The 12,287-nt window shown below is 43.0% G+C and overlaps 2 protein-coding genes across 7 annotated transcripts in view; one reads left to right on the forward strand and one right to left on the reverse strand.

Moving 5' to 3' along the window:
- tfb1m (transcription factor B1, mitochondrial) overlaps nt 1-1,433 on the forward strand; it is a 41,533-nt gene extending 40,100 nt beyond the window's left edge. Inside the window, exon 11 of the transcript XR_004327042.1 lies at nt 1,420-1,433. The gene's annotated coding sequence lies outside the window, so the exon portion shown is untranslated. The remainder of the gene's footprint in view (nt 1-1,419) is intronic.
- Nucleotides 1-12,287, reverse strand: part of tiam2a (TIAM Rac1 associated GEF 2a) — a 73,524-nt gene that overhangs the window by 10,941 nt on the left and 50,296 nt on the right. For all 6 annotated transcript variants that reach the window (XM_032501061.1, XM_032501060.1, XM_032501056.1 and 3 more), the window contains one exon: nt 460-693. In XM_032501061.1, coding sequence (XP_032356952.1) covers nt 460-693 — 234 coding nt within the window. The remainder of the gene's footprint in view (nt 1-459; nt 694-12,287) is intronic.

Here is a 12,287-nt window from a genome sequence, read left to right on the forward strand (position 1 = left end):
ATTTAACTATATAGATTAATTAAAATAGTTGATTTGTAAGCTTTAGGTGCTGATAGGCAGATTTTGTTATCTTACGACAGAGCCAGACTAGCTGTTTCAGTTTTTATGCTAAGCTAATTTATCCGACTGTTAGCTCCTGCTACATATTCATCATACAGAACTGATTGAGTTAGATGATAAGATTCATACCATTCTCAACAGATAAAGCGCCATTTCCCAAAATGTTTAATTCTTCCTCCCTTAAGGAATTCACATTTTTCGAGTGGTAATGCCTATTTGAAATGATAGTGTGTCCAGTAAAAAAAAGTAGTAGTGTAGTCAATCTTGCTATAAAAAACAACATTGTTTTAACTAAGTAAAAACACAGTGAAACAGATTTAAAATAGTTTGAATAAACATTCATGTTAGCTTCTTATAAGAAATTCTAATATGATACCAATCAAAGCTTTGCGATCTCACCTTGACATAGGACTTCTCTGTGTCCACCAGCTCCTGGATGACCTTGCATAGCCTCTCAGTGGCACTCATATGCTTTGGGCAAGGTCTGAGCAGGGGGGCCTCTCGCGTGGGACCCGAGCGTAACTCCCCACCCTGCCTCACTGGAGGTTCTTTGGTGTTGTCCATCAAACCCCCAGGGCATGAGCTCATCCCTTCCTGGAAGGACTGGTAGAGAGTGCACACTGTGTCCACGCTCTGAGGAGGAGGAGGGGGGGGGGGGGGGGGGGGGGGGGGAGAGGTGTGTATTTAGGTTAGGCAGCTCAGCGATTAGAACAGCCAGCTGGACAAAATAAGCATCACCCTTGTTATAAGAAACTGAATTACATGCATGCACCCACAGGCATGCATCTGCACAGAAACATGTTCTCCAAGATATATTAAAATGAAATAAAACAAGTATTTTACCTCCCTTATTTAACAAGTCACTATTAATGATTTCAGCTACATAGCTGTTTAACATAATGATGCATCTATACTGTACATGGCCAGTGATTCTCTTGGGTATACTAAGAGTGTTATGGAGATTTAGTTATGCACTCTATGCTAATTGGCTTTGCATCAAAGACTTTACAGTGCATCTAAAAGACTGACTGGATATCCCGGCAGATAGCATTATATCACATTACAATATTCTTTTAAATCCATGACAGTTATGCAGCTTTGCATTGTAACAATTAAAAAAAAATTGACATCCCAAGAGGTCACATATTAGAGGTAGCGGGGGAAGGGAGGTTAGAAGCCTCTATCTATGAATCAGGAAATTTCTTTTGTCCCTGCACACGCATGGTACAACAGCTGGGGTGAGGACGTTGTTTTGTTGCCGGTGATTGTTTCAAGCCAGGTAGGTAATCACATACAGGAAGGCTACAGCACCGCTTAATACTTAACAAAATAAAACAAATGTCTTAATAAATCACCCAGGTTTATGGTGATTTTGGCTGTCTTGACTTCTCAGCTGGTATACAGCCGTACATGCAATTCTCCTGAAAATACCTCTGCTCATTCACAAAAAGTAGTTTACTCCAGCCAGCTTTGTACGTCTGATAGGTGGAACCCCGTGAACAATTGAGCATCATACCATTACAGAAACAGTTAATATGCATCGCATTATATTGGACTGTATTGCCTGGGGTCTGGAAATTAACATCAGCCGTTGGCACCACACTGCGAAGTCTTGCCTGTGGCGGGTAAGAATATGTAGTCTGAGCAATTGTGCCAGAAAATGAGCCATTATCAGCCTTTGTTTTAGTCCCGTGGAGGTAAAACAGAAGCAGTGAGGGGAAAACCTCTCCCTTCTATCCACTGTATTTTACATTGTGGTTGTCAGTGTATGGCATATGCTTTTCAAGCAGTGTGGTAAATGTTTACACAATCAGAATCCTAATTGTTTACCTGGCAACCTACTCAAGCACTACTTCATCAAGTGCACCAAGCTTTGCTAAACAAAATAGCCTCATAATGACCAGCCCTCCCAGTGAATAACATGTAGAATCATAGTTTGTGGCCATGTCACTAGTGTCAGTAATATCATATCCAATTCCAATCAGCTCCACATCAACACAGCACAGCAGGCAAAACAGCTGCTTAGCACTCTCTGCCTTCATCTGTGTGTAAGGTGGGGGGGGGTATCGCATGAGCAAGCATTCAAGTGTAACTCACCATTAAAGACTTAACAGCAACACATAATAATCGATACACCTCATTCTGACACCGTAGGCATCAATACATACTTGTATGCAATTCCCAAGCAATGTGTGAAAGATTCTATGAGTCATTCATCTCTGAAATGGGTATGATCTACCACCCATAGCCCCCCCCCCCCCCCCCTCCACTCCCAGGGAGCCCACAGACAATCAAGACTTTCATTAATAAGCCTGCGACTCATCAGCTAGCTCTTTATGGCATGGTCACTCCAGAGACGGCCCTCCAATGCTGCAATATGACTGTGTGAAAGGACAGACTGAAACGAAAGGCTAAACCTCTTCAAGTGATCCACTACCCACAGCAGTGCTCCACTCCGGAGCTCTTTGAATGTGGGATGATAATTATGGGGGACTTGATGTCTCCCTCTGCGCTGCTGGAGGGATAAGGATGTAGCACGCGCACGCACACACACACGCGACACACACGCACACACCACACACACACACACACACCACCACACACACACACACACACACACACACACACACACACACACACACACACACACACACACACACACACACACACACACACACACACACACACACACAACACACACACACACACACACACACACACACACACACACACACACACACACACACACACACACACACACACACACACACACACACACACACACACACACAACACACACAACCCACACACACACACACACACACCACACACACCACATCTAGCACAACACACACACACACACACACACACACACACACACACACACACACACACGATAAACTGACTCAGTTGACAATGATCCTCATCCATCGAGGGATCGATAAAGCATAGTATTGTGATATTTTCAGTGGCAATACTGTATTGATATACAGGCACCAAGTATCGATCTTTTATTATATACAGTGGATATAAAAAGTCTACACACCCCTGTGAAAATGCCAGGTTTTTAAGAAAAATCATGTCAGAACTATTTCCACTTTTAATGTGACCTATAATACGAACAATTCAACTGAAAACAAACTGAAATCTTTGAGGTTGAAAAACAAAAACCTTACAATAACCTGGTTTCATAAGTGTGCACACCCTCTTATAACTGGGGATGTGGCTGTGTTCAGAATTACCTAATCACATTCAAACTCATGTTAAATAGAAGTCATTACACACCTGCCATCATTTAAAGTGACTCTGATTAATCACAAATAAAGTTCAGCTGTTCCAGTAGGATTTTCCTGACATTTTCTTAAATGAGTCTCAGAGCAAAAGCCACGGTCCGCCGAGAGCTTCCAAACCATCAGAGGGATCTGATTGTTGAAAGATGGAAGGGGAAGGGTACAAAAGAATTTCCAAAGCACAAAATATACCATGGAACCCAGTGAAGACAGTCATCATCAACTGGAGAAAATATGGCACAACAGAGACATTACCAAGAACTGGACTACCCTCCAAAATTGATGAAAAGACGAAAAGAAAACTGCTCAGGGAGGCTTCCAAGAGGCCTACAGCAACCTTAAAGGAGCTGCAGGAATTTCTGGCAAGTACTGGCTGTGTGCTACACGTGACAACAATCTCCCGTATTCTTCATACAAATGGGCTGTGGGGTAGGGTGGCAAGCTCGGCTTAAGTTTGTAAAAACAAACATCAAGTATCCGAAAAGCATGTGGGAAAATGTGTTATGGTCTGATTGAACCAAGGTTGAACTTTTTGGCCATGATTCTAAAAGATATGTTTGGCGCAAAAACAACACTGCACATCACCCAAATAACACCATACCCACAGTGAAGCATGGTAGTGGCAGCATCATGCTTTGGGGCTGTTTTTCTTCAGCTGAAACCGGGGCCTTAGTCAGGGTGGAGGGAATTATGGACAGTTCCAAATACCCAGCAATTTTGGCACAAAACCTTCTAGCTTCCATTAGAAAGATGAAGTTCACCTATTAGCATGACAACGACCCAAAGCACACACCTAAATCCACAATAGCATGGCTTTACCGAAAGATTACAGTTTTGGAATGGCCCAGCCAGAGCCCAGACCTGAATCCAGTTAAACATCTGTGGGGTGATCTTAAGAGGGCTGGATACGGACGGACGCGCACGCACACGCAACCACGCACACGCCAGGACGCACACGCACCACACCACACACACCCACAACACACCACACACACACACACAACACACACACAACACACCACACACAACGAGAAAAAGAGAGCGTATATATGCTTAATTGGACGCTCGGGAACACTGTGCACATGGAAACACCTTCACTTACACCTAACTAAGTAAGCGTTTCATCTAAATTGCAGATACCTGTGTTGGAGCATGACAGGAAAAGGTGGGCAGAAAGAAAGACAGAAAAAAAATGGAGGGAGGGGGGCTACACGCCGTCATGACTCAGGAATTGCGATAGCCTCACAACAATCCCACCAACACAGCCTGACAGCTAACCCAAATAACCAATTAAGAGCAGAGGACGGGAGCCAGCGGAGGCAGAAGAAAAGCCTGGGAGTGCCACAAATGGGAAGTGGATCCGAAGGCGCTGCTGCGATTTTGTATTCAGGTTGTCTCTCTGACAGCTGACAGCTCTGGATCATGTTTCTACCTCGTCTCACCATGTATGCCCTTAAGTCAGTTTAGAAAAGAGGTCTTTGTCAACGTTTAAAAAGGTTTAAAAAAAAATGAAGTGAGATGCTGTTGAGTCATTTTGTCTCTGTCAACTTGGTTTCCTTCTGACGGCGTCCAGCGGCATTTTTCATTTTCAGTCAACTGCCATACACACACACACATGTACTTACTTGCTAGATCCCCTTGATGTGAAAGCAAAGGGTTTCATCACAAAATGCTGTACCCTTCCCGTCAAGGACAATTTCTTATTTCTATAAATACAGTTAGTTTAATTCCAAACTGGCCAAAAAACTGTCAGTGATGAGCTTACATATATGGCAGCCACATCTATATCAATATTGATCCAAAAAGCCTTGTAGCCAATGTACCCACTCGCTTTCAGGTGCAGGGGTACATAAAACACAGTTGCGCGCTAATGACTTTTAACTGTCTCTTTCGAAGCGGCCCCTTCAAAAAGTGCATCAAATATTACAGCATTAATATTATTAATCTTTAAATATTCACTTCTTAATCTAATCCCCTGCTCACCATGAAGAGCAGTCTGTAGAGCAGCCTCCACGCTGCTGTGGCCTGCCGCTGGGTCCTTCGGGCAAGCGAGCAGCCCTTCCTACGCAGCCTGCCTCCCCTGGACGCTGGCATGTTGGCTCCAGAGAGTGTGTGGTTATACAACCTAGCTGAACCAGAGAAAATATCTGCGACAAAACTGAATAGTTGGCTTGGCCGTTTTGGATCTTCTCGCTGTGTCCACCTCTGATTTTAATGTGACGTTAGTCAATTCTTTCTTGCAATATTTCTTACCCTGCTCTTCCTGTCCCGCTCTCTAATTAGTGTCCAATACTGGCCATCTCTCTAGGCCCGGGTCAGAAGCCTCAGCATTGAGTACGCTTATGTCTCTGAGGCGAAGTGGGCTTTGATGGGGGATCGAGCCATTGATTCTGCGCTCTGGCGTTCTGCAAGCGTAAGCAGAGTCAAAGTGCTCGCTGCTGGCTTGTTTTGCATATCAATCACTAGCGGACAGTCTGGCCACTTGTAAATAGAGGAGAATTCTTTCCCTGGCAACTGTGTCCTCTCTTACCGTCCGTCTCTTTCCATCATTGCTGGTCTTTCTAAATCTCTACATTCACATGGTGCCATCAATCCTACTTCCCTCTGTCCATTTGCCTCCAGATATCCCCATTCCTCCTTCCTTTCTCTCTGATTCTTCCCCTCCGTTTTGGTTCCATGTGACCTCGGTGTAACTCCCAGAGAGCTGAATGGAGAGGCCGGGGGCTGTATCCGTGTCCAGTCTTTCAAAAGCATTAGTACAATGCAGACTGTTCTGGCCTGTTACCTCCACACACAGAGGAATGGCTGACTCAAAAATGGGAGGCTCTGAGCCGGTGGGTTGGGGGGGTAAAAGGGCAGGAATGTTAACTATGGACCCACACTAGAATTGAACGTGAGATGCATCACACATTGCACAGGGTATTTTTAACAAGGACTAAATTTAAAAAAAAAGTCTGTCCACAAAAATGTATCTTGTTTTTTTACTATGGCTCTATTTTACCCACATTTTAAGACTACGGTAAGGTACTTTCTTGACTGGCATCCTAAAAGAAGACAATGCAGTCAAAGTTCCTCAACTTACCCTACTAAATTCAGGGAGATGACAGTGGGGAGTATTAGGTATGTTATGCTTGTATTAGAGAGACAGGAAACAAGAAGAGAGATATGAGAGTGCCATGCAACAAAGGTCCCCAGTTGAGACGCTTGGTTTGTGCCTTGCAGCGTTTTCAGTTATTCTGGCTGATTAGACCTCTGTTCAGGTTGAAAGTGGGCCACATCTTTGATTGGAATATATTAGATCACAAATCCTCATCTACCAATAAGAATGATAAATGTGTCATTCATCCTGCCTTGACGTGATTAATTGTACAAATGGACTCTTCTCAAAAAGTCATCTGAGGTTTTGGACTTGATTGTACACATGGAAAGTGAAAATGCAAAGAATCAACTAAAGAAAAGTTCCAATTCCAACACAATCACACAAAGTTATGTAAAGTGGGCATGATGGGCGTTCCAGACGCTGTCAGACAACCCGACAAGCACTTTTTGTTTGAAGCATACTAAGGCCTCCCTGCTCATGATCATCGCTGTTGGCTGTAATCTCACACACTTAACCATGCAAGATTTTAGCCCCCTCGTTGGCACATGTAAACACTGAATATTATTTAGTCTCCTTAGTGTCATATTCCAATACTTGTTTTGTCTAAGTGTTGGGGGTAAACACACACCAAAAAAAAACACACCGCGGAGCTCTGTCAAACTGGGATATTGCAAGATAAACATGAAACACTGTCTCCATCTCCCTCTAATGCTCCAATGGAGCCATTATGTCCAGAGCTCAGTCTGCTTTGCAGATGAAACGCCGCTCAAATCAAAGGAGAAGTCTTGCACTTTACCAGCGGAGAAGCCCCATCATGGCCAAAATAAACAAACAAGCGTGGGGAGGGAGAGGATAAAGAAGAGGGTATAAAATACTGGTGTGTCCCTAGGGCTGGCTTTGCCCATCCCTCATAGAAAACAGCCTTGTCATGACACTATATGAGAGAGAGCAAGAGAAAGAAAGAAGGGGGGGGTGGGCAGGTCAGCGATTCATTTGCCACGTTAGTGGGCAATAGTGCCATCCTGCCATCCTCCTTTCAGAGTTCAATAAAGAAGATGCATGCTCATAAATCAAACAGAGTAGTGTAGAGGGGAGAGGAAGATGAGAGGAAGGGCTGGTCCCGTTGCGCTACACTCCAGACCATTTACGCCTTTTATAATTCTTCCCAAAACAAATATTATTCCGCCAAGTCTCAGAGGACTTTGGGAGAGGAGTGTGCTTTAATAATGAAGCCAGCTTCAGATTAAAGCACCCATTCTACAGAGTCCCCTAGGCTATTCAGATCCACTCCGCTGCATGACTGCCAGTACAAAGGCAAACTAATGCTAGCACTATACGCTATTCTTACTCCACCAAGATGCCTAAAACTAAATGAAAGGTTAAGTGAAAATGCTGGTTCCAACAGTAAACATGGCTTGATAGCAAGCAAGTCTGCGGAATAACTAATGACAATCCCTGCACTGCCCCCATTCCCTGTTCCTGAAAGCTCAACCTGGGTGATTCAGAAGCAACCAAAGCACCCTGAACTATCCACACCAGACAACTTACAATGATGACATGATACTAACAGATAATAGACCCACTGGGCACACAAGGTGACCGTTAAGGCTGAATACATGCCCATAAAAACTGCTAGTCAGACCAATACAATGAATTCTAATACAGCCCATGCGGCAGAGGATACATCAAGTGTAGCAATAAAGGCAGTAGAGAAATTAACACGGCAACCTTTTGCCTTACTCCCATCTGCCTACACTTTAAATCTTAAAAGTGAACAGTGGAATTAAAGATTACCAGGATGGGGCTGAGTAGAGAGGGCTTGTTGGGACAAACAGGTAGAAAACAAGAGTATGCAGCCACGCCAACAGCGCTGTACATGACACGCTAACTAAATGCTGACGTCCACATGCTAACATAATCACAATGACAATGCCAACATGCTGCTGTTTAGCAGGCATTGTTTACCATATTCACAATCATAGTGTTTTTTTCCATAGTGGCAATGTTTACCATATTCACAATCAGTTTTTTTGCATTCTATTTTGGCACTAAACACAAAGTACAGCTGAGGCTGATGGGAATCAGAATCAGCTATATTTTCCAGGTAAGAGGACATGTACGAGGAATTTTGCTTTGGATCATACTGCTCACAATACACTTACTCATACAAAAACAACAAACAAACAGTATATACACACTATAAACAGAAACAATATAGACAGGTTGAGACAATAGTACAACAAAGAGTGCAATGTATGCAGGAGTAAATTATAATTATGATAGTTATTTTAATTATGGCGCATAATGAAAAGGATGCTGGAATAATAGTATCATGTTATTATACAAGTATTATATTACAATATGAGGGTTAGGGTTTTTTGCAGGTATTTTCATTAACCAAAGTAGTGGACAAATTTAAATTGAGACCTGTTGAAGGCACTAAAGGCAAATTTAGTCAGAACGTCACAGTGATAAGGATTCATCCTCTGGGCACCAAGTACCAAGCTTCATGACAATTCGTCCAACAGTTTTTGAGATATAGTTCAGTCTAGACCGAAGTAGACCGATCAACAATGCCATCCCCAGAGCCACGCCTCTAGCAGTGCTTAAAAAGTATCAAATAAAATTAAGGCTAAAATGCTAATGAAAGGCAAATAAAAGGCTAATGAATTTTCTGGCTGTAAAACTACTCCAGATTCACATCCATGGAGATATTTTTACGAAATACACACAGAAGGTTGTGGGAGTTGTGTGAAAGTCTGCAACTGAAGTGTAATGACTCACAATACCAGCTGCTTCGGTAAAAACCTCCCACAAGCATGGAGCATATCATCTCTATAGTTACCGGTTGTTTGTCCCCTTTGACTTCTCTTTGGCAGGACAGGCAGGTAGCCACGTCCTGAGCCGAGCGGGCCAGCTTGTCTTTGAGGAAGCGTCCCAAACTAAGCAGCACAGAGCCCAGGAACAGGTCCTTCTCCTCAGCCTCGTGGCTGGACAGCCGGAACCAGCACATGGCCAGGATGGAGCACAGAGTGTGGGCAGGCGACTGGTTCTGCATAAAGAGCTCGATTAAGGTGGTGAGGTAGAGACACGGCCGAGGATCTTCATCTTTCACCGTTGGGGCTATAATTGGTAAGGGTAATGCCACGGCTTTGCCAGGCATTCCCGGTGCAGTCATTCCAGCCAGATCTGGGTCTGGGTCCCTATGGGTCCTTCCATCACTCCTCCTTTTTAAGTTTTTACGCCAGCTCTGTTTTTCCAGTTTACAGTGGAGTGTACTGACGAGAGCAGGCTACCATTTACTGCACTGACAGCTGTAAACCCAGATTATTAGCCTGCTCACGGCCAGATGGCAACTGATGGGTTTAGTCATCACACACACACACACACACACACACACACACACACACACACACACACACACACACACACACACACACACACACACACACACACACACACACACACACACACACACACACACACACACACACACACACACACACACCACTAATCTAAACCCTTCAAAAACCCATTCCACAGACAGACATGCACCCCAGTTGGGTAACGTAGATTCTCTTAAATTTGAGAAGGGTATGGTTGTAGCTCTAAGGAAGAGGGGATCATGTTAGAAGAAGATAATACAACCTAATATCCGTAGGCATCTACCATATCCTTTTGAAGTCTAGGAACCATGATAAGAGAGGGAATAAAAATTGAATAATTCAACTTTCCGTTAGTCACACATTTATAAAAAAAATGTTAAAACACCTCTCAGACTCCTATTGCCCACTAAGACAAGCAAAAAAGAAGAGACCAGAGTAAAAAAGAAAGAGGTAAGAGAAACAGCACACATGTTGCAATCTACTAATGCCTTCCTGTAACTTAAAGAAGTGTAATAACCACTACTTGAATCAAGTAAATGTAGCCAAATCTCTCTTGCAGACAGAAGACGGCTCGTCCAGTCATAGCTCTCTTCATAAGTCCATTTAAATGCTCTTACTGAAACATTTAGTCTGGACAAAAGCAAAGAGGCTTAATAGGTCTGCCCGCTGTCTAACCTTTGGTCTAATACAATACATGACATTTACAAAGTAAAAATTATGAATGCTATTTATAGGACAAAAAAACTTCCCATTTTTCAACATAATGTAATTTGACATTAAGGTAACGTGGCAGTAGTCCACCAGCAGAAGTATTATTTTCAAAAAGGGTCCTCCAATATATTACAAAAACACAAGAAAGTTTCAGTCAATCACCAAACCCATTGACAAATAATGTTAGCTTTACGTAAACATATTTTAACTGGATACACCAAAGTAAGGCTGCAACTTATGATTATTTTCATCATTGGTTAACCTGTATAATTTCGTTGATTATTTAAGTTATTGTGTGGTCTATAAAATCAACTAAAAGAAATGTGAAAAAAGCCCATTAGTTTCCCAAATAAATATTTAAACTGTCCAAAAACAAAAATGTAATTTGAATTGAACATATTCATAGCAAGCTAAGAACAGCAAACATTCCCATTTATATTAATTCTTATTTTTTGACAAAACAATTATTCAATAACCAATTTCTTCATCAATCAACTAATCATTTCATTGATATGGTCCTTTAAGACATTTCTCTTTGTGTGCATGGATCCACATGGTGTGAGTTCTTTACAGAGGACTGGGTCCATATGGTGAAACAAGACCATGCCAGACCATGCCAGATTATGTGTGTGTGTGTGTGTGTGTGTGTGTCTGTGTGCGTGTGTGTGTGTGTGTGTGTGTTGCTGACATTTCAGCCAACAAATCCCCAACAAGCATCTATAAAAGTCGTTCAGTTGCTCAACTAGTGAAGATTAGGTGAGGCATAAACAAAATGGATGCAGCTATTCTGATTTTGCCTGTGCGCATCCTTTTGACTGCTTTACTTCACTACACCAGCGCAATGCATGTCAAATCAATTTAATTTGAGGGGCGTCGCGGGAGTTTTCCGGGACCAATTCAGTTGACGTCTTTGCAATTGATTGGTTAAGCTCATAATGGTACCACAACACTGCGCTAAACCAATTGCTATGGCGCTCCATAGCCAAACGTATCATTAAGTAACGCACAGGAATCACAAGTAGTATCTCGACAGTAAACAAAATTGATATTTGTGCCGAGTAAGCACTTCTCCACAAAAACACACACAAACACACAGATCGCTCTTGTGTAATAAGCGTAAATTGGAATGCAACGAACCAATTAATCAAAGATAATCAGTCTAGTGAGCCTGCCGATTACAGGGTGTGACAAGAGGCTTGAAATTAGTTCTTCCCTTCCATCCATCACTATTGACTTTCAGAGCACCGCCTACACGCATGTGGGCACCTCTATGCTGATACACGTCTGATTTTCTACTCGGTGACTCTGCTTCTTTCTCCTCGCCCCAGAGAACAAACTGATGGCCGTGCGGTGATTAAATTCTGCTCTTTGTGACAGCAAAAATCTGATTTACCAGCTATAATATCTCACCTTCTTTTTTGTGTGTGTTTCGCCTTCACAGTGGCTGACTCTTCCTGATGGAGGCAGGGAATTTCTTCTCCTTTTGTGCCTCAATGTGCACGTATGCAGACAGAAGAACGCACATTCATAAACCTCCCTCCTTCACACACACACACACACACACACACACACACACACACACACACACACACACACACACAACACACACACACACACACACACACACACACACACACACACACACACACTTTCCTTAGTAACAAACGCGGAACTGAGCAGCATCTGGCAGTGCAGATCCCACTCAGTGTGGGACTGACTTTTGTTGCCGGGCCACACAAA

Source organism: Etheostoma spectabile, chromosome 20 (assembly GCF_008692095.1).
Source record: "Etheostoma spectabile isolate EspeVRDwgs_2016 chromosome 20, UIUC_Espe_1.0, whole genome shotgun sequence".
Classification (NCBI taxonomy): domain Eukaryota; kingdom Metazoa; phylum Chordata; class Actinopteri; order Perciformes; family Percidae; genus Etheostoma; species Etheostoma spectabile.